Consider the following 24,382-nt stretch of genomic DNA (forward strand, 5'->3'; position numbering starts at 1 on the left):
TGGCGTGCTGCAATTCATGGGGTCGCAAAGAGTCAGACACAACTGAGCGACTGAACTGAACTGAACTGATTCCCCAAAATGATTCATAGTTTTAATTGTAATTCCTATCCAAACCCCAGCAAGATTTTTCTGTGGATATAAAAAAGCTTATTTTAAAACTCAAGATAATAGAACATTATTATCATCAAGATAATAACTGTACATCAGTATTACACCAAAATAATAGAACATTATTCAGGGCTAAAAAATGAACTATCATGAAAAGACATAGTAATATACAACTTAATGTATGTTAGTAAGTGAAAGAAGCCAATTTGAAAAGGCTATATACTTTATGATTCCAAGTAGATGACATTCTGGAAAAGGCAAAACTAATGAGACAGTAAAAGGATCACTTATTTTAAAATTTACATTGAAAGGCACAGGCTCTTGAATTGCTAAAACAATCTTGACAAAGAAGAATAAATTAGAAAGGATCAGTCTACCTGTTACTATACAGCTACAGTCATCCAGACAGTATGATATTAACAGAAAATTAGACAAATGGATCAATGGAAGAGAACACTCAGAAATAAGTTCACACAAATATGTCCAAATGATTCTTTGTTATTTAGTTGCTAAGTCGTGTCCGACTCTTTTGCAACCTCATGGACTATAGCCCAGAGGCTACTCTGTCCGTGGGGCTTCTCAGGCAAGAATACTGGAGTGAGGTGCCATTTCTTTATCTTAGGAATCTTTCTGACCCAGGCATTGAACCTATGTCTCCTACCTGCTTGACAGACGGGATTCTTTACCATTGAGCCACTTGGGAAGGCCAAGTGATTCTTTACAAAGATGCAAAAGCAATTAAATGGAGGAAAGACAGTCTTATCAGCAAATGCTGACAGAGAATTTGAACATTCAGAAGCAAAAATTAATTGCAACCTAAACCTCAGATCTTAAATAAAAATTAGTTCAAAATGGATCCTAAACATAAGTGAAAAATGTAAAACCATAAAACTTTTAGAGGAAATCAAAGTAGAAAATCTTTGAGACCTCAGAATAAGTAAAGAGTTCTTAGCTTTGTTATCAAAACACTGTACATAAAAGGAGAAACCAATATGCTAGATTTTATCAAGATTAAAAACTTTTGTTCTAAGAAAAGCTCTTCTGAAAGGACAACAAGGCAATCTATGGACTGGAGAAAATGTTTGCAAATCACATACCTGGAAAAGACAACTACTGAGAATACATGGAGAAGTCTCAAAAGCCAACAGTGGAAAAACAAATAACCCAGTTAGAAAATGAGAAAAAATTATGAACATATACTTCACCAAAAAAGATATACATGTGACAATTAAAGCACATGAAAACTCTTCACCATTAGGGAAATGTAAATTAGAACCATAATGAGATATTAGTACACATCTATGAGAATGGTTAAAACACACACTCCTATATACACACACTCAGTGATAGCTCCTTGTACAGCACCACTCTCCACAATGGAACGAGCAGAGTGAGGGAGCCCCGAAAGCCTTCTATAATGACTTTCTAGCCAAAATGATAGAACACAGATGACAATGAAATAGCGTCTTAAAGTGCTGAATGAAAATAACTGGCAAACTAGAACTCTATATTCAGAGAAAAAAAAATCCACGAAATTTAAGACAGAATCAAGCTGTTTTCAGAAAAACAAAAGCCAGAAGACATTTTTACCAGAATATTTGATATGAATTTAACAAAGCACTAAAAGGTGTCTTCAAAAAGAAATAAATTGAAGTCAGATGGAAGCATAGAAATTCAGGAAGAAAAGAACAGCAGTAATGGTAAATATTAATTACGTAAAACAATAAAAATGTTTTATATGCTTAAAACATATGTAGAATTTAAATAATTAAATAATTGCTATTAATAGCACAGAAGACAGGAAGCAGGTTAATGGATTTAAAATGTTCTATTTGTCATGTCATGGTAAAAGGACTATTTTTAAATTAGATTCTGATGAGTAAAGGGGGAATGTTATAATCTCGAAGGTAATATCTAAGAGAAACTGCATACATAGGTAATAGTATTTAAAAGAGAGTGATAATTGATTAATTCAGAAAAGGCCAAAAAAGATAGCTAAAGAAACATAAGAACATATTGGACAAACAGAAAACAATACAGTGGTCTCTTTAAACCCAATAATGTTAGTGATTTTATCAGATGTAAATATGATACATTCTCCAATAGAAAGACAAAGAAACCAAAACACAAATACATTCTTTGGAGTATAGAAATGTTCAGAGTGGAGAGATTGAAACGTATGTCATGAATTGAAAGAAAGCCAGGGAAAGAAAGCTATACTAAGTCAGCAATAGTAGACATTAAGGCCAAAAAGAAAAAAGGACCTTGCAGAATGACATGAGTCAATTCACCAGGAAGACATAATAATTCTAAATGTAGATGTGCCACACATTACATTGCCTCAAAGTAAAAATAAGACCAAAATTCTGAGCTTCTAATTGTCCTATATGGCTACCCACTGGATGACTTAGAGTCACCAAATTCTCCACACCAAAACCAAAAGTTCTTATTTCCTCCTGTGAAACCTGGTCCTCTCCTGTAAGTTTATATTTGAATAGTGGTATCACAAGATATTGCCCAGAAACCTTAGTATCATCGTGCTTTCCCTTGCCCTCAATTCCTGTTCAAAGACTACTCAGTCCTCTTGATTCTTCATCTTAAATGCTTCTCCTTTCAACTTCTTTATTTTTGCAGTATCACTGTTCTCACTGTCCCCTGCCTAAATGATTGCAATGCTTTAACAAACTTTCTCAGCCTAAAATGCTGCTCCTACTTCAAAACAGACCCTGATACTGGGAAAGATTGAAGGCAGGAGGAGAAGGGGACAACAGAGGATGAGATGGTTGGATGGCATCACCGACTCAATGGACATGAGTTTGAGTAAACTCCAAGAGTTGGTGATGGATAGGGAGGCCTGGCGTGCTGTATTCCATGGGGTCGCAAAGAGTCGGACATGACTGAGCAACTGAGACTGAGCAACTGAACTGGATTGAACTGAACTGACCTGACTTCAAAACATCCTCCTCGCGGGTGCTAGAATGTGCTTTCTACCCCAAATCATATTAGATCGTAGGACTCTCCAGCCTCCAGACAACTGACAGTTCTATTTGCTCGTGATGCACAGCCCAGCATGTCCACCCCTGCCTGTCTCTCCTGTCTCAGCCCCTACTGTCCTCTACCCGACACCCCAAAGCTTCACTAACAATGAGCAGGCCAGTCTGCAGCCTCTGAAATGGGAAGCCTCTGCAACTTTGTACAAGCTTTTTCTTCTCCATAAAATGTCTATTTTCCCACCAAATGCCTTCTCAGCCTCTGAGTTAATATTATCTGTATCTAAAATTAATTCCATTCTAAATGAGTGTCAGGGAATGTTTTAGTTTCCTCTCTGCCACAGCTCTATGAGGTAGTTACTATTGGTGGTCCACTGGACAGATGAGAAAGTCAAGAGGACAAGTGACTGTTCATGGTCAAACTTGCTGGGATGTGTAAAGACTGAGTCTGAACCTAGAAGTCTATCTCTAGGGCTTGCACTATGTTTATGAACCACTAACTACAATTCAGGGTTCATCATTCCTTGCAGTGCTTTCTGGAACTTTTTTTTTCCTGTGTTTTTTTAAAATTTTACTCAACACCAGTGTACTTCAGATCCCTTTCTTTCTGTCTCTGCTGTCCTCTGCACATACTGCTGACAAAAGCATTTGCCGTGCATAATTTACAATTATTTCCTGACTCTTGAATAAGATTCCCAAAAACAAAGACCTTGTTGAATTCATCTTTGTGTCCCCATAGAAAAGCTCACTGCCTGCATAATAAATGGTGAACGCTATTGAATAAGCAATTAAGGAATGCATAGAAAACATATAGATAGTTCTTACTGGATGGATCTTTGCTGTCTAATCTAAGTTTATAATGGGAAATCTTGGGACTAAATATATTTCTTGAATTATAAAGTTGCAACTATGTTGTAAACATATTATGCATGTGTTCGTGTGTATGTATGTCTATATATAACTTTTTGGTCTTACGTATTAGCCTGTTACAAAGCTAACTTAGTTGACTTCTGTGGCATATCTCATTATGAAGAAACAATTAGCAGAACAACATCAAAAAATATCATCAAAAGATTTAAAACACTGTGAAAGGGTAGTTTTTTGTAGGAAAATGCTTGTTTAGCTAAAAACTGGAAGTTATAAATGATGTTAGGTCTGTTAATTAAGAAAATCCATTCTCCTAATGCTGAATTTCAGAAGGCAGAGAAAATTTTTAAATTTGTAAAACTCCAGACACTCTAACATGCAGCAACACTACTTAGAAGTATGACTTTTCTCATCACGGACAAAGTCAAAAGCTAGAAAAAATTAGAAAATGTTCTGTTTAGAGAGAGCAGGATTAAGAGCAGTGTGCCATTCAGTAGTCATAATATAGGTTGCAATAGAAAAGATGTGAAATTCATCAATTCAGACCAAGTATACAATAGTGTCTAATAACATAAACAAGGACATGGAATTGTTTTGTTGTTCTTAATGATACATTAGATTGCACATTATACTACTGATATTTAAATTTTATGACTCTGATGGCAGAGCTATATAGTGGAGACAGGGATTATTTCCCCAATTCTGTTCAAGATGTGCTAAGAGACCCTGCCAAGTCAATTTCTGTGTGACTCTGTTTCCCAGTTTGTAAACCAGAGCATATAGTAAGAATGCCAATCAGAGGTATAGCATAAAAATAAATGCCCCAATTCCTTAATTTTGCTGGAATTTTGAGAAAGTGAAAGTCGCTCAGTTGTGTCTGGCTCTTTGCGACCCCATGGTCTATACAGTCCATGGAATTCTCCGGGCCAGAATACTGGAATGGGTAGCCTTTCCCATCTCTAGGGGATCTTCTCAGCCCAGGGATCAAACCCAGGTCTCTCGCATTGCAGGAGGATTCTTTACCATCTGAACCACAAGGGAAGCCCAAGAATACTGGAGTGGGTAGCCTATCTCTTCTCCAGGGGATCTTCCCAACCCAAGAATTGAACCAGGGTCTCCTATATTGCAGGTGAATTCTTTACCAACTATGAGCCATGAGAATTTTAAGAAGTTTTTACTAAATTGGAGGCTATAATTTGGAGGTAGAGATTTTTGTTATATAGAAATTTATTACCCTTATATTCCAGTGCAACTATATTCCACATACTTGTGCTAATTCTTTACCGTTATGCCATGCAAAGCTGATATGATAGATGTGATCTTTGTCAACATTAGAAAGATAATGGCTTTTTACTGTATGTGGGTATATGTATACATATACATGTATTATTTATAAATATTAAGTATTACTTAAAATATAAATACTACAAATATATATTATGTATAATGTATTTATAATATATAAAATATATTCATATAAATATCACATAAATATAAAAATTTGCTATAATACATTATTTATGAACAGTATATTTTATTAAAATATATATTTTCTTTTCCTTCTAGGAAGGAGGAAGTAGTGACTCGTACTACAATATTTATATAGTAATAGTAATTAAACTGGCAGTTCAGATGGTAAAGAATCTACCTGCAGTGTGGGAAATCTGGGTTCAATCCCTGGGTCGGGAAGATCCCCTGGAGAAGGGAATGGCAACTCATTCTTGCCTGGAGAATCTCATGGGCAGAGGGGCCTAGTGGACTACAGTCCATGATGACTGCAAAGAGTCAGACAACTGAGTGACTAACACACTGACATTAGTAAATCAAACGCTCTATTTAGGACTAGGTACAAATTGGAAAGCAGGCAGAATCAAATGAGAAGATGAGAATGAAGAAAAATATCAATAGCTCTATCTCTCCAAAGAGTGAGAAAAGAAATGACTTGCTTTTGAGAAAACTCACCCCCAGAATCTCTCTCCTGAGTATGTTTACTGATCTATGTGGAAACCATGTGGGCAGATTAGGAAAAGGATGAATTTAGGAGACAGTCCTACCTGATTCCAAGGTTGGCTTTACCTCTTACAAACTCTTTGACTGCAAGAAAAGTACTTAATCTCCTAACTTCTCTTTTCCTCCCTTGGAAAATGGGATAATCTATTTTGTCTCATGGGTGGTTGTGAGGATTAGATGAGAAAACCCATGCAAAGCACCTCTTGTAGAAGCTTAGTGACAGGAGGACAACCAGGACATCTTCACCTGGGAGTGAGCTGAAATTAAAGCTCCCACACAAAGGTAACAGAACAAAGAGAAGAATACAGTCCCTGATAATGTTTTATCTCTAAACAACTGATTTACAACCAAAGAATCTTCTTCAGTGTTTATGCTGACCAGGCATAAACAAGACAGTCTGCTTGTATGTTCCCGGAAATACTATATGAAAGCCAGGACCAGTGCATAAGGATAATGATTATTACAGGAAATCTATGCTTATAAATAATTTAACCCCAAACACCCAGTTGTCTGATGAGGTGTGCATTTTTAGAAGGGCTGGACTGGTTTTGGATATGCAGAATAACTGTTTGCTAGCTTCTTGTTTTTTTCAGTGCTTTTCGAAGTGTTATAATTTACTATTAACTCAATTTTATCACTTAGATTGGTTTTCACAATACCATCTGGTTTTATTTTCCCAATGACAACTCTATCCTTCAAGGGGCAGCAATATGATCATTCAAGAGGTGGGTGGAGAGTGAGAACACAGACTGATATTGGAATCAGTCAGTTCAGTTCAGTTGCTCAGTTTCTGACTCTTTGCGACCCCTTGAATCACAGCACGCCAGGCCTCCCTGTCCATCACCAACTCCCGGAGTTTACCCAAACTCATGTCCATCGAGTCGGTGATACCATCCAGCCATCTCATCCTCTGTCGTCCCCTTCTCCTCCTGCCCCCAATCCTTTCCACATTTTAATAAAAAACCTTTCCCTTTTTTTGGCTGATCTGGCATTTTACTCCAATTTACTTGCTTTGGTATGGTTTTGGTGAACTAAGCATTTGGTGGTTTCTTTATCATGTTCCCACATCCAGGGCTCAGCAAAAAACGCTTGTCAATAAAACCCACAAAGGAGAAACCTTGCCTTTGACATCATCTCCCAAGAGGAACCTAATCACCAGTGAAAGTTGCAATACTTAAAAAGAGAGGAAATAAGCTTAGCTGAGCTTTCTGCAAATGGGTTTACAATTTCGGCTCATCTCATAGTCAGACTTCATCAGAGGGAGCAAATGACTTTAAGAGAACAGACAAACAACACTGCTTTCGCGTAATATCCCCATTACTGCTAAACTGAGGGTTACCCGAGCAGTGACTTACAAAGTTATTCACTTTGTAATTCAACTACCCTATTGTATATTGTAATTGTACTTTTAAAAGTAATGCCATCTGGCAGCTAATATCAGGCTGCTAGGAAGGACCAAAGAGACACAGAAACATTGATAGTGTCATTAAATGTTTTTAAGTTTATAAGTTTATTTTTTTAATGTTTAGCCATAGAACTTTAGAATGCCTCTCAAAGTCCAAACTGAACACCAAAACTACGAAATTTACAACTAACTAGAAGCAAAAATCTGAATTTGAGATGTTGTTACCTTTTCCTCCATTTGTTGTGGTTTTATTTTCCATCTTTGGGGCCCCAGGCTGTCATCAGCTTTCTCTGTGTACCTTTCCATCTCTCCTGTCCTCTCTTACAAGTAACTCTTGTTCAACTGCCTCAACTTCTTCCCACCACTGCCACCTGTTTTCTTGCAGCACGTCTGAGAGACAGTTTCCAAATGTTAAGGCAGCATTTAACATTTTAATGTTAAAATCAAGAGATCAGACACACATGACCAGAGTGCTGAGTCTGACCTAATTCTCTAAGGATGAAAGCCATCAGGTCACTACGCCGAGTAATAGCAGAACTGTCTATACCACGACTCAATATTGAGAATGAGACAAACCTAGATATAATATAATGTATAACACATGCGTAGAATACATAGTGTAATGTAACTTTACATTTATCCATTTATTCTTTAATTCATTCATATAGCCAATATTGATGGAGTAATAGTTATGTGCTAGGTGTCTGCCACGTGTGCTAAGTCGCTTCAGTCGTGTATGACTCTGCGATCCTATGGACTGTATGTAGCCTTCCAGGCTCCTCTGTCCATGGAATTCTCCAGACAAGAATACTGGAGTGGGTTGCCAAACCCTTCTCCAGGGGATCTTCCCAACCCAGGGATCAAAGCCGTGTCTCTTTCTTCTCCTAGATTGGCAGGCAGGTTCTTTACCACTAGTGCTACCCAGGAAGCCCAGGTGTCTGCCAGGCTTTGGAATTTTATTGGAATTTAGCTTCTGATTTTGGTTTTAAGTTCTAAAACATACTTTAGGGTTTGCTGGTTAGATTTAAGTGCATGGTGAATATGAAAGAACATGAAATAATTGCACCCAGGAGTGCTGCTGTTGATAATAATGACTCTATCTCCCCTCCTCTGCATTAGAGAGAGAATGGGGTAGGTCATGGAACCTTATAGAAATCCAGACCTTTAATATTACTTTCTGATGTATATCAGTCCTCTTTGACATCTCAAGTACTTTACAGAAATTACCTACTGCATCCCCATCAAATTCTTGAAAGACAGAATATAGTAATAATTCAAGTTGACCTTTTTTAGTGGATAAAAGGTGACCATCGTCACTAAATTTGTTTTCTTAAGTAATGTATTCTGCAGCACTTTAGCATTTAGTGACTATGGTCCAATACAGTCAGTATAGATACTTTGAATCACTGATTCTAATCCTGTATCTAGAAGTTTTGTGTCTAATGTGATGAGCATGTCAAAAACAGACTGACTGGACAGTACTCTGCTGTGAGATCAGTAAAATAAGAAGAAAAGGGGGCTTTGATGACTTAAAAACACATCTGCACATCTGAAATGTTGGGTGAGTGACCTAGGTAAGCACAGCCAGGGTGGAAGCAGACCCTGGTGGTGAAGGGGGGGCAAGAACTAAACAAGCAGAAGTGGACAGAATAATGGGTACTCATGAGTGTCACTTGTGCCCTGTGGGGCTTGCCCACTTCAGCCCAATCCATAGGACTGATGCCTGTTTAAACTTCATGGGATTACAGACACCACTGACAATTGGATGAAAGACTTGTCTTCTTTCCAGAGAAAGGCTCAGATCTGCAGATAATTTCGGCTATCCACAGATCCCAGGAGCTCAGGATGACTAGGTCCCTGGTTATCAGTTATCCAGAATCACTTATTCATGTAGAGTAGGACTGATGGGGGAAGTGAGAAGGCAGGTGTCTTTCACAGGAAGATGTCAGCCCCTGGGAAGGGCTGCTTCCTCCTTACCTTCCACTCCATAGAAGCTCCATTAAAGAGGAGACCTGATTTCACCACATAATTCATTAGCAACAAACCAGGGGGATATTTCTCTCAAATTTGTTCTGACCTATTAGCAATACAAATATAACAAATGTACAAGGAGAAGTTACCTAATGATTACATAATTGTATGAGTCGGCACTTCACTGACTTCTGAAAAATTAAAGCAGATTTACATAAAGTATTGTCAGGTGTGGAATTGAAATAGCAAATTTGTAAAACTCTAGGGTTTAGGTCAAGATGAACGAAACTGAGGTGTTGCCAACTAAAATGGCCTCCGTTTCACATCAATTATTTATTCAGGGAAAACGCTGCTTTCCAGGCTAAACCAACAGTTTTGGAAACAAAAATTCGCTGTCCCATCCATAAAGTCGTTTTTTCTCTCTTTACAGGATGCTCAGGGCAGTTTGAAATGGATGACACTGAGGTGAAAAGAGCATCTTATTAGCCAAGCTTAAGATTTTTATCTAGACCTGTAGTGAAAATATACTATAAACCCTAGAATTCATCATACCCTTTATGGTTCCTCCCCCTTTTCCTTACCAGAAACAACAAAAACCAGATCAAACTGAAAAGCTATGCAGAGCAAACAGTGAATCTATATGTATGGTCTTGAAGGGTTTTTAAGACCAAAACAGTACAAAATTTTAATACTCAGGTGTTCAGTAGAAAAAAAATACCACTAAACATAATTAAAATTATTCTTTAAATATTCCCAAGTGGCTGATGGCATTTATACATAAAGAAGAGGTGAGAGGGGAACTTCCCTGGTGGTCCAGTGGCTAAGATTCTGTGCTACCAATGCAGAAGGTGTATGTTCAATCCCTGGTCAGGGAACTAGATCCCGCATGCTGCAACTAAAGATCCCACGTGCCACAACTAAGGCCCAGTGCAGCCAAATAAATATTTTTTAAAAAGGAAGAGGTGATGGGCATGCAGGGGTAGCACACGGCTGGTAAGGAATGAAACCCCATTACTGGTCTCTGCATGTAAACCTTTTCTCTGTGACCAGAGGAAAACAGTTATTGACTGAAAGTGTCCAATGTTTACGGGTAAGCAGGGGCTTTGACAGTGTAAGATTTTTCCTTCAGTGCTACTTCAGTTCAGTAAAATCACATGAAGTCCCAAACTGTCTTTTTGTAGCTCAGAAAAACATCATAATTCATGAGGTTAGGGAACACTGGCTAAGTTGGAAGCTTCACGCAGGTGATGACCATGTAGAGTGCTTTAGGATGACTTCAATGATCACGTGAGAATATATTAGGAAAAAGAAAAACAATTTGAAAGCGGGAAGAATGAGCTATGCAATTACATGTCATTTGATTCTAAAGTCTGTGCTGAAGGCATGAATAGATGAGTTCTTTTGTGCAAAAAATCTCCAAAGGAAAATAAACTTTTTTTTCAAAATAGCCTTCTGTGTTTTGTATGCCATTTCATGTAGGCAATTCTATTAAGGCAATGAATGCTCCCTGTCTACTCATAAGACTTGCTTTCAAGTTATTGTTGATACAGCTAAGTAGGGTAGGTGGCAAAGTGATTTTCTGATTCCATTTGTCACAATGTCTGCGTTTTATTGGGAAGCCTTCAAAACACAAATGTCTAATTGCTTCCCTCGAGAAATGCATGACAAAAATCACACACCAAATGTAAAGAAGGTGAAGGTAAGCTCTGGTCGTTATCAGAGGCATGAAGGTTTGGCACAGCATAGGCTAAACAGAAAGAAAGAGTTTGAACACTGAGGTAGGATTCTTACTGTAGAAAACACCCCAGGTCTCTCTGAGTAGTCACAGTAAGTGATTTGTTTTGTGAGGTTTTTGTTTTTAGAACATTAATCACTTCTATATTCAAAGTGAAGAATCAGAACACTTCCCAGAGTTAGATATAAATGATCTTAGGCTGTGCCACTGATGCTACAAGTACAGATAAACAGAGAACTGGTTAGCTACTTTATATTTTAATGAACTTAAAGTTCTAAGCTAAAATGGATAACCAACAAGGACCTACTGTATAGCATAGGGAACTCTGCTCAATGTTATGTGGTAGCCTGGAATGGGAGGGAAGTTTGGGAGAGAATGGATACATGTATATGTATGGCTAAGTCCCTTCACTGTTCACCTGAAATTATCACCACATTGTTAACTGGCTATGCCCCAATACAAAATAGGATGTCCCCAGTGGCTCAGACAGTAAAGAATCTGCCTGCAATGCAGGAGACCTTGGTTAAATCCTTGGGTAAGGACGATTCCCTGGAGATGGGAATGGCAAACCACTCCAGTATTCTTGCCTGGAAAATCCCATGGACAGAGGAAACTGATGGGCTACAGTTCATGGAGTTACAAAGAGTTGGATACGACTGAGCAACTAACATTTTCAACACAAAATAAAAAGTTTTTTTAAAAAAAGTTCTAAGCTCATATTATACAGATAATTATTTCACAGAAGCACTGCTATTACAGGGGTACTATTTTTGATTGAGCCTCTCGCCGGGATTTCTCTTTTACCTTTAAATAGCTCCCTGATCACTACCTTGTGCCCAAATTGCTTCTCAAGCTTCAATTTCCTCCTGTATTTCTCCATTTAGATATCTTATAGGTCCTCCAACCCCAAATGATCCAAACCAAATACAATACTTCTTCCCTAAACCTCAGCCTCCTAAGGCACCACTAACCAGCGAAAGAAAGTGAAACTCTTCATTGCTTAATCATATCTGACTCTTTGTGACCCCACGGACTGTAGCCTGCCAGGCTCCTCTGTCCATGGGATTCTCCAGGCAAGAATACCAGAGTGGACTGCCATTCCCTTCTCCAGGGGATCTTCTCAACCCAGGGATCAAACGTGGGTCTTCGACATTGCAGGCAGATTCTTGGCCCTTTGAGCCACTAGGGAAGTCCCTACTTACCAGCAAGTCACCCATAAAAACGTCATTCTCAATTCATGTCCTCATTAATAAACATCAAGTTCCCAACACTGTGCTTCCAGAGTATTCTACCTTCTGAGTATCTCTGCGATTTTTCACCTTTCCTTCTGTTTCTATTCCCCCTGTGTTAGTTTGAGCCTTCAACCTTCCTCATCTAGAATTCTGTAATGAGCTTCTTCCTTTAGAGGTTAATGAGTCCTCCAAGTCTTTCTCGGTTTCCTGGATAGCTCAGTTGGTAAAGAATCTGCCTGCAATGCAGGAGACCCTGGCTTGATTCCTGGGTTGGGAAGTTTCCCTGGAGAAGGGATAGGCTACCCACTCCAGTATTCTTGGGCTTCTCTGACAGGTCACACAGTAAAGAATCCACCTGCAATGTGGGAGACCTGGGTTCAATCCCTGAGTTGGGAAGATCCCCTGAGGAGGGCACGGCAACCCACTCCAGTTTTCTTGCCTGGAGAATCCCATGGACAGAGAAGCCTGGTGGGCTACAGTCCATGGGGTCACAAAGAGTTGGACACGACTAAACGATTAAGCACACAGCACCAAGCCTTTCTCCACCCTGCTACCACTATGATCCTTCTAACAGAGTTTGGACATGCATTACTTAAAATTCTTCCAGGCTTTTCACCATTTTAAGGATAAAGCCAATGCAGGCCACAAGGCCTTCTTTTTTGATCTGGCCCTTGCTCCTTACAGGCTCAACTCCCACTCAAGTCTCATTTGAGATGGTGCTGTAAACAGACTTTATCTTTAAATAGTAGAGAGACACATTTGTTGAGTCATTTTTTTTTCCACTCAACATACCTTATATGTAATTTTTAAAACCAAAATTTTATGTGATATATTCCTCTAAACTTAAATGAAGAGTAACTTTATACAGGTGTGAAAAAATTAAAGCAGAACAGTAACAGTTATAAAAAACAGATTTACAGGTCCAAAATTCTTACCCAATGTCTGTCGGAAAGTTATCCTCCAACCTCTTGCTGTTTGAATTGAATCTGTCTTGAACACCAGGAACATACTATTATTGCTGCTCCTAATACTTGGTGGAAGGTTGGAGCCACAGAATTGGCCAAGAAGGGGATCACTGATGTTAGAACCATCGTAAACTGCCAAGTAGTCTTCAGAGCAGGAAGCCGAGGGAACCACATCAAAATCATTGAACCTGTGAAATGAACCTTCTTAATAGTGATGTTCTCCATTTGTACTTCCATTAAAATACAGCTTTAGCTCTTATTTTTTTAAAAAAATACAGGACAAAGGCTAACAGAGCATCCACGATTCACTTGCTAGGAAACATTAGAAATAATATTCTATTTTACTGATCATTTCAAAAGTTTAGAGGAAATTTTTTGAGAGACTAGAATATGGCAAATAGATGGGGAAACAGTGGAGACAGTGAGAGACTTTATTTTGGGGGGCTCCAAAATCACTGCAGACGGTGACTGCAGCCATGAAATTAAAAGATGCTTGCTCCTTGGAAGAGAGTTATGACCAACCTAGACAGCATACTAAAAAGCAGAGACATTACTTTGCCAACAAATGTCCATCTAGTCAAAGCTATGGTTTTTCCAGTAGTCATGTATGGATGTAAGAGTTGGACTATAAAGTTGAGCGCCGAAGAATTGATGCTTTTGAACTGTGGTGCTGGAGAAGACTCTTGACAGTCTCTTGGACTGCAAGGAGATCCCACCAGTCCATCCTAAAGAAAATCTGTCCTGAATATTCATTGGAAGGACTGATGCTGAAGCTCAAATTCTAATCCTTTGGCCACCTGATGTGAAGAACTGACTCATTTGAAAAGACCCTGATGCTGGGAAAGATTGAAGGTGGGAGGAGAAGGGGACGACAGAGGATGAGATGGTTGGATGGCATCACCGACTCAGTGGACACGAGTCTGAGTAAACTCCTGGAGTTGGTGATGGACGGGAGGCCTGGCGTGCTGCAGTCCATGGGATCGCAAAGAGTCGGACACATGACTGAACTGAACTGAACTGAACTGAACTGATGATAAGCTTTTGGAATATACAGATGAGTAAGACACAGTTCCGAACTTCCAGGATTTTATAGTCAAGGACATATTAAGTCTCTTTGACATTAAGCTTTGACAAGCTGAACTGATATTCATTTGTCACCTGAGCAACACTTTGGTTCCCAGTCTCATTAAAAATACGGTATTTACTCTGCTCCCTTGTTACTTTTGTGACATCAAGTGGTACTATTATCCTATTCTTTATTTATGGGAAGGATGCTAATATAATGGAGTGGAAGAAATGCTGGTTTTAGAAGCAGAGCTTCATTTTCATTCTTACACTCTGTTTGTCTCTTTTAAAATGGGCTTTATTCTAAGGTTAAATGAAGCTATATGTAACTAAAACCAAACTATGGTACCTGGCATAAAGAAGATGCTAAACAAAGGAAAAAGAACAGACCCAACAAAAGATTATTATTTCTGTGATTTCTGAAAACCAGGAATATGAAGTAAGTTATTCCTCAGAAAAAAAAAAAAAAAAAGAAACCACTGGTACGAAACAATGAATTAAATTCTCTTGCATCTCACTTTACTTTGGTAAGCAGTAATTCACACTTCAGATCACTGTAGTCGTCACGGGTATGTTACCACTCATCCCAGCTCTGGACCTTCCTGACATTTACTAGGATTGTCTTTTTGTGAGAGACACTAGAGGTCTGACATGGCCCAAAGACATACTTTGGCCCCAGAAATGTAAACGGTTGTCATGTATATTCCTTTTGGAAGAACTTTTAAGAACTACTACTAAATTTGCACACTGCCTTCCACTGCAGTGATGATCATGGAAGCAAATGTAAAATGAGTTTCCATCAACCTGGGTGGCTGAGTGACCATGTTAGGAGGTGCTTCCTTGCCAGACCACTTTGGACACACTCATACAAGTGAGAAACAAACTTGCTGAGTTAAGCTACTGTGCTTGGGGGTTGTTTGTTACCACTTACAACCTATCCTGACAGACACATCCCTGACTTTTCTTTTTATTGCCTAACTGAGTATTTCTTTTCTTTTTTATTGCAGTATATTTGATTTACAATGCTGTGTTAGTTTCTGGTGTACAGCAAAGTGAACCAACTATTCATGTATATATTCTCCTAGCTTTTCTTAAGAATTATGGTGGGTTTATTATAGCTTTTTATTTTTAAATCTGTTTAAGTTATTTGATATCCTGTCATCATTTTGGTAGATTCTTCTCCTGTCTCAGGTTTTTTTGTATTCCAATGTGTGTGTGTGTGTGTTTGTCTTTTTGCTAGACTCTGTTCAGTTCAGTTCAGTTCAGTCACTCAGTCGTGTCCGACTCTTTGCAACCCCATGGACTGAAGCATGCCAGGCCTCCCTGTCCATCACCAACTCCAGGAGTTTACTCAGACTTGTGTCCACTGAGCCATTGATGCCATCCAACCATCTCATCCTCTGTTGTTCCCTTCTCCTCCCACCTTCAATCTTTCCCAGCATCAGGGTCTTTTCAAATGAGTCAGTTCTTCACATCAGGTGGCCAAAGGATTAGAGTTTGAGCTTCAGCATCAGTCCTTCCAATGAATATTCAGGACTGACTTCATTTAGGATGGACTGGTTGGATCTCCTTGCAGTCCAAGAGACTGTCAAGAGTATTCTCCAACACCACAGTTCAAAAGCATTGATTCTTTGGCACTCAGCTTTATTTGTAGTCCAACTCTCACATCTATATGTGACTATAGGAAAAATCATAGCCTTGACTAGACGGACCTTTGTTGGTAAAGCCTCTGTAAAAAATAGCATATAATATGGAATAGTTTTTAAAATATCTCATGATTAGAGAGGATTAAGAAAAAATGATACAATATCTTAAAACAGGTTTTGATTGGCTGAATGTTTTCAAACTTATGATAAAGATCAAAATGAAAAGTTTCTTAATTTCTTTAACCATGTGCAACATTTAATGTTCCTGTAATAGAAGAGGGCAAAACAATTGCTAGATAACTTCCAAAAATACTACTTTCATTCTTATTTTCTATAGACAGTACATTTATTTTCCACAACATGAATCCATGAAGAAAGATAAAAATCTGAATTTCCAGGAGGGATTCAAAGCTTTTTTGGGTTTGCATCATTTTCCCATGACAGCACAGAAAATATCTGGAAAAACACATTAACCCAGAAAACCTCATGAAGTTGGCCTATTTTGAGAGCCTTGAAAAATCTGTGTTTTACTGCAGTCTACAACTTCTGCGGTACCTAGAATAGTATCTGTTTCATAGAACGCAGGTTCTTAGAAAGAATGTAATAAATAGTTTTCCAAACATACTGATCTGACCTTTGACTATGGTAAGCCCCAGGACCTATATATATATTATAGCATATGCTATAATCCTACACATGTGAGAACCAAATATTGTGCCATGATGGCAAATGAGAAGAACTATCCCTTAAGCTTCCATTCTGAGCAGGCAATCCCTCACAGACCTCTTGTTCCTGGCCATCTGGAAGTTGTTGTTTATGCTTTTGTTCTGAGGACTTAAAGGGTTTTTTGGCTTTGGGGCATGGCGTCCTTAAACAGTCTCAGGTGGGAGCTGCAGTGTTCTTCAGGATCCAGCCTGTAGCCCACTCCCCGTCTATTATAGGAATCAAACCTAATGAGACCCGTCTTACAATCCAAGGACCCATTTGATATGTGAGTCTCTGGAGGTAAACTGCAGAGAGTTTATGACTTGGAGGAGAGAATGTGACCACAGTCATATAGGAGGAATAGAGGTAGGAGGAGTTCTAGCCCATTAAGTGTCTATAAAATATTCTATATTGCCATAAACTACACCAACTTTCAGAGTTTTCCACCACATGCTATATATCACTGAAATACAGGAGTTAGAAATATATCTTAGATGACAACAATTGTGAACTTTATCACTTGGAAAACTGCAGGTTACTTTCCATTAATCAGTCTTGTTGGAAGTAGGCAGGATCAGGGGAGAATTTACTGATGATATAAGATACCTGTTGAGCACCAGTTTAGAAATATTCTGAAACAAGAATAAAACGAATTTCTTAAGTAGTTAGAAAATTTACCTTTCAAGAGAGGGCATATGGAAGGATAAAGGACATGATTTGGGGAGGAAATCTGATAAGGATTCTTTTGACTTTTCATTTAATAGTGTATCACTTTGGGAAAGTTATGTGACACTCCTGAGCTTCAGTTTTCTCTTCAGTACAGTGAGATTAATAATGTATACTTCATCTGATTGTATGAGGAACTAAATAAGAGAATGGTGCAAGTGCTCATTAAAGTTCTTCGTGTATTATGTGTGTCTCCAAAATGAAAACTGCTTTCTCTTGCCCTCCCCACACCCTTTGAAATAGGCTTATAACATTGCACCCCATTATATAAACTCCTTTAAAACTGTTGGAAAACTCCAATAGTTGTCTGAGCTGGTGGAGTGCCTGTTTTTCCCTGCATGACCACTGGTTTGTGTGGAGGGTAGGGGGGCCATGTCCTAGGCTACCAGTACCACACCACAGACTCGCTTTCTCTTCCTCCAGATTCTCATACATACCTCTGATGAGCATCAATACTCTGCATCATTAAAGGAATATCTTTTCTGTAAACAGAGCTGAAACAGTTTTCTCAAGAAGGTAATGTGTCTTACGTACTTGAGCTGGATGACTCTGTTGTTCCTGACAGTGATGGTGTAAAGACAGTGTATGTTGTCAGGGTAGTTGGAGTAGGTATACAAAGGACTCTTGATGACTCCAGTGGAGAGATTGAACACACCGCCACAGGCTGGGAAAGAAGTGGGGGATATGCAGAGAATGATTATGACTCGAAGCAGAGGAAAGTCATTGTCAGACATTCTTTACTATGTTACCCCCAAGAGAGATGATAATCATTTGTCTTAGAGCAATATAAACCTCCCTTTATTGTGTTTACAAATAATTCATGTTTTTCCAAACAGGAAGAAGCAGGGAAGAATGTTTCAAGGCACCTCTTGGAATGGAATAAGTCTGAGTCCAAAATAATGGCCAGGGTGAAGGTAATGAGAGAGAATGTTCTGTGTGTTGGAATAGAACCGTCCTTCCTCTATGCTGAAGTGACAGATTCAAAGATGGCTGGAAGTTTAGAAAAGGTGTGCTGAATGCAAGGCACATTGTGGGCTTATGAACTCAGGAAGGACTGTGATCTAAATATCTTAAATAATATAGATTGGAGTCTCCTATGTCCATAATAGACTATTACAAGGTAATGTTCCAGAAATCACTTTTGGAATAATGGAGTTAAGTTTCCTTCTTGGGCTCACATGCATAACTCTTGGGTCCTGTGTATTTCTAGCTAGTCATGAGACTGGTAAGGACCATATTCACACAAGTTTTACTGAGGAAACAAGGCCTATCCCTTGCCCTGAGGCCAGCAATTAATAGCCCACAACCTTTAGTTATTCCTAATAGGCAATAAAACAACAGCTGTAAAAATGGAATGAAATTCCATTGTAAAAAAACATAGAATTTTTATTTTTTTGACCTTGCATGTAAGAAGGATGAACTTGCATTACCCAGTGATGGAAAGTGCCCTATTCTCATTGCAGCAAGAAAGGTTTATATTTATTATATATTGTGATTCTAAAATTACGGTAAGGTTACTATACTTTGATGATGTACTGTCAATGGATGTGTTCCATTTACATCTGCTAGAAATGATAACCAAATAGTGGCTCCCATTTAAGGTTATAAAGGTTATTTATTTATTTGTCTGTTTATTTTGTCTCAGCTGAGTCCACCTTGCAGAGAAAGCTATTCTCTATGCCCATAAGTACTCATGTTCTGAGCCCTCTGGGTACATCTGCAGTGAGTTAAATGTTAGATTTGTGTAGCCATTATTCTACTTCATCTTGTACACAATTATGTGGTCTCTGAAAACTATGCCTAAATAACTCCTAAATTTGTCCATTGTCAGGATCTGAAATTTCAATATCAATAACCCTCTTTAAATGAAACTCTCAGAATAGATAACATGAACCCTTCACACAGTGTTTTAGGAAAATGAGGGATTAAAGACTAAAAGAATATAAAGCAGGGAGGAAACTTTCCATAACACTAACTGAACCAAAAGAATAAAACAAACCACCCCTTATCCTTACTTAACAGACAACTAGGGGAAGGAATGTTCATGGTTCTATTCTGTTTGTGCCAACAGAACCCCAGAGCCACACAAAATCATACATTACAAATGGGGTCAAGACTTGGGTGGCAGCTAATGTGGACACATTGTGAAGGCCTTCTTCATGAGTAAATAAACATTTTCAGTCTACTCTGTGGATGAGAACAATAATTTTTTTGAAAGAAAATGATTTGACTCTCTACCTTTAGCAATGGGTTTCGTCAAGTAAAGATCAAACAAACATTCTGCAAGATCTTTTTCTGACCCATGTTATTACTGGAGTTGGGATGACATGGGGGAAAAAATATGCTGTTGGCAAACCAACCAAGTTTATTGCAGGAGAGGAAAAGACCATTCAAAACAGGGAAGTGGAGTCTTATCATTTTCAAACAAACATTGATCAAGCTGTCTACTAAAAACTGAAAAGATCTTGGTAGCTACAAAGATGTTTGTCCAATCTGTGACTTCTCATCTTGCCTTTGATATAGAGAAGTTGCAAATTATCACATAGTTGAATACATCAATCTTTTTGTTTACTTGTGCTTTTCACATATTGCTAAAAAAAAAAAACTCTTTCCTACCAAAAGACTATAAAAATATCCCTTACATTTTTTCTAAATTTATAAAGCATTGCCTTTCAGCAGAGGGAAAGTCAAAAAAGTTACTTTATGCTACATACAAACAACTAAAGGTGGCTGTTCATTCTAACTTAAATGATCAAAAATAAATCTCTATCTTCCATTTGATTTTCAAACAGTAGTTCTGTCAAAGTTTATGGAAAAGGGCCTCCCCATTTTAAAAAAGAAAATACCTCAGTATTTTTAGACCATGTATCTAATTAATAACTTTTTCCCTTAAAGCCTCTGAATCTTCAAGTTGGTCATATATGAATCACAATTAAATCTCCTGTGGAAATTGCTCAAGAAAAAAAAGAAAATTCCAAACTATATCGTTATGGTCACTCACAAGTTATCCTATAGGAAAACTTAAATCCCAAGTCCGTGGTGTGTGCGTTTGAATAGAAGTTAAGCAGCACTGGACCAGAGATGGTGAGAGGGGACAGGCTGTCCTCCCCACACAGGGTCGCTACAGGCGTGGAAGACACGTTGTAACCCCTGATGATGTGCACGCCGTCGTTGACACAGCTTCCCGTTACTGCGGAGTGAGCTGTTCAGGACAGGGAACAACCAGAAGCAACATAAATAATAATCGGAAGCAATGTAAATGATCACACAAAAATGTGAGGAAGATTCATGCAATTTACACAGAAATTAAAATCAACAGTCATTTTGGTAAGTCACTATTTAACTCGGTTTCCTGAAGGTTACTTTCACCCTAGTTACAAAGTAAGCACAGATATGAGGAAACAGGTAGACCTTCACAAGAGGTAAATCCTACTTTGAAACAATCCAGAATTTTCTTTCTTATAAAATGACTCCTTTAATTCCATGATTATAAATAGGAGACAATTTTGCCTTCTGATTGACATCTGGCAATATCTGAAGATATTTTTTTTTGCTGTCATGTTGGGGTGTGCCACTGGCATGGAGGGGGTAGATAGATACTGCTAAATATGCTATAAGGCTCAGGGCAGCCACCCAGGCCCCCTGCCCTCCCACCACAAGAATGACCCCACCCCAAATACTAAAGTGCTGCTAGTGAGAAACCTGGCTGTAACAGTGAAGTTTATACACAGAGAAGGGACTTCTACCATGAAGAGTGGAATAGAAATGCTTCTAACCGGGCACAAATCTATGTCAGTAGAGCTCTGCGTATCACCTCACTGCATTAGATCAAAATATCACCCTGATTCTTCAATGGGAAGACACTTGGTGACAAAACCATAAGCATAAGAAGATAATGATATTAAACACTTTTCCATAATCATAAGGGAACCAATTGAATATACAATCAAAATATACACAAAATTTCCAAGTGGAATATAGTTAAATGCAACTAGATAATTGTCTTCTAGGGAGAGAAAAGAACTTAGTCAAGGTTTAAAAAAAGTTCTTCAAGGAGCAAGATGTATTTCAAAGTTGAGTTAATGGCCAGGTGGTAGCATTCAATCAGACATGTGAAAACTTGTCAGGAAGAGTAGTTCCCTGAAATGGAATGACACTGTTTTCATGGACAAGAGCTCATGTCATGGGACAAGACACTACAGCCACTCTGAATTTGATCTTTAGTCTGTGATTTGATGAATATTTACTATTGAAATCTTTGAGTATGAAATGATCCTCCATGATTTGTTTTTATGTCTATTTTCCATTCTCCTGAAAAACTTTAAAGCACATGTATTATTTGAAATGGGTTAAGCTCTATCTAATGTCTTGAAATACAATTTTTATCACATTATTCTGGGCTTCATTACAGAGAGCAATGTTCAATTCTGGATTTCATCATGATTCCATGAACTTGGAGAGAACTGAAAGGAAGCCAAGGATGAGTAATCCAGCAAATAATAGAAACTTGTGGAATTTAGATGCAGACTTCAATTTTCTTTCAGAGTCATAGAGAGGCAGAGACACAAGAGAGGACTAGAAATAGTGGAAAATTCTTTTTGTTGAAATAGTATAATACTATAGATATGTAAAGTCTTCCCAGTTAAATAGCAGGGGGCTCTCAGGAGAGGGATGTGAATCAGGGGCAGCTCTGAGTAGCTTCAGGCTGGACTCCTCAGTGGAGGACGATCCCCTAGGAAGGAGAAGCAGGTCCTGGTACAGAGGTCAGCTTGGCAGCATGTGAAGGTCAAGGTCTTGTCAAAGGGACCTCACACAACTATACCGTCTCTGCTGGAGCCTGACCAATTTGCATAAAACATGAACAGGAACTATTTCAGAAGAAGCATTGCTCAATGCTTTCTAAAGTAGTGAATTGTGAAATGGGCCTACTTTTTGATTTCTTGAGAAACAATTGTGGAAGCAAAGAAAAGAAGTGGTAAGTAGCTGCATAATGCCACTTAAAAAAAAAACAAAACAACTTAGTTTAAATGGAGGAGAAATGTGAACTAAGATGGACAAAAGTCAATTATCCTGCTTCTTGGCGGGAAAAAAGGGCAAAAGGAAAAAAAAAAATCTGAAACCAAATTTTCTCTTGTTTTTCCTTTTGGCTTTTTATTATGCATAGCTTGTAAACCAGAACTTATAAGTTAATGAAGGAAAATTAAGGCAAATATTACGTAGGATTTGCCAACTGGCTGCTCTGGAAATCTAGCTGTTACTTGTGGGACCTTTGAGACCATCTCTGGAGAACAGAAAGCAGAAAACCTTCACGCTGTTCTCCCTGTTTTATGTGTCAAGGGACTACTCTCTACTCAGTTCTTATCAAGAGATACTCTGGATCTGAGAAAAATTGAGTTTAGAATTTGCCTAGACATGGTATTTTTTAGTTAAGAATTCTAAACCCCTCATTCTTGCCAAGGTGAATCAATGTTATTATGCAATTTTAATGATAGAGAAACCAAGGCATAGAAGGCAAAGGTTCACCTTAGGTTACCTCATCTGTGAAGGGTTTTCTTCTTCTATAAAGTTAAAAAAAGAAAAAAGGCCTATAATCCTCCTGGCACTTGGGAGGCATCTGCTTGGCCATGGGAATAATGAGAACAGAAAAATATACTTTTAGACTGCTCAATATTTGGGAAAGTAAAATGAGTATTTGATGACACCTGATCCAAAATAAGTGTAAACATTAAAGGTTTCTCTCTCATGCTTTCTCATTATGTCTGTTTTTGCTGTTTTATTTTTGACCAAAGTAACATTTTGAATTTGTCAAATCTCTATTTTTATTTCACAGCTTTGAAAGACACTGTTAAGAATACCAAGAACCATTTTAGTATTGAGGTAATTTTAAAAGTCTCGTAAGAGCTCAAATAGAAATTTCTTCTATGACTTTTGACTTCCCTGAAATTTTTACAGTTCAGTAGTGATCATATAGAAAAGATAAATATGTAGTTCATAGAATGACTAGTATTGGAAATGTAATAATAAGGAGAAAGAGAAACTTAGGCCAACATAAAATACCATAACATGCTTTCAGAGCAACTCATTTTAGTAGAAAGTAGGTCAGTGAACATTTGTAACCTCTCTGTAGGAAAAGCATCAAAAAGCACTAAACTATCCTGAAAGGTAAAATCTTTCCTAACCAGTTGTCAGTGTTTAGTAGACACAGTGTATGGACAAGGGTGTTTCCCTGTAGTACTTCATAGCCTGAAACAGCTCATTTTTTCCTTGACAAATTCAACTTTTGTGTCAATGGACCACCAAAAAAAGCAGAAACAGAACGTTCATCTCCACCCAACACAGGCTCTGCTGGCTGCTTGGACTCAGAAATACTTAGTCATTTGGACAGAATCTTTCAGAAACGGTTCTATGGCCTCTAGCAGCTAGGAAGACAGATGCTTCCCCAGACAGGCTCTGATTTTTCTTGACAGCAATTCTCTCTCAGTTTTACCACAATACATACACTGCACATGAATTCTTCAGGATCATTTAGAAGGGGGTGGAAGGTTATTTTTACTGTAGCTAATGGATCTCTAACATGCTGATGGTATTCAATGAACTATGGTATGGATATGATTAATGATAAGAATCTAATTACAAAATAAATCTGATTAATGTTGCCTTTTTGGGGAATCATCATGATTCATTTAATCTAAGCCAGAAAATGACTCACTAAGCAGTTTGAAAATGCTGAGTATGTGTAACACTAGAAATGTCACAAGACATCATCATAAGGATATGATCTTATACAAAGAGTAATCTCTTCAACTGGGCAATTCTGAGCAAACCCATCAGTAAAGAAGAAATCACTGAATCTAGAAAAACCAAATATCTATTTGCAGGCGACTCACATTAAGGGTGTGTCTGGAGATCCTGACTGGTGGCAGCAAAAAGAACAAAACAATGGCCACTCTGGGACCT

The 24,382-nt window shown here is 38.2% G+C and overlaps 1 protein-coding gene across 1 annotated transcript in view; it reads right to left on the reverse strand.

Moving 5' to 3' along the window:
• Positions 1-24,382, reverse strand: part of CUBN (cubilin) — a 265,963-nt gene that overhangs the window by 32,468 nt on the left and 209,113 nt on the right. Inside the window, exons 57-59 of the mRNA XM_081553627.1 lie at positions 20,427-20,627; positions 17,960-18,089; positions 13,254-13,471 (exon numbers count right to left, since the gene is read on the reverse strand). Of these exons, the coding sequence (XP_081409753.1) occupies positions 13,254-13,471; positions 17,960-18,089; positions 20,427-20,627 (549 nt within the window). The remainder of the gene's footprint in view (positions 1-13,253; positions 13,472-17,959; positions 18,090-20,426; positions 20,628-24,382) is intronic.

The sequence above is a fragment of the Giraffa tippelskirchi genome, chromosome 13 (genome assembly GCF_054371585.1).
Source record: "Giraffa tippelskirchi isolate mGirTip1 chromosome 13, T2T-mGirTip1v1.2.pri, whole genome shotgun sequence".
Lineage (NCBI taxonomy): Eukaryota > Metazoa > Chordata > Mammalia > Artiodactyla > Giraffidae > Giraffa > Giraffa tippelskirchi.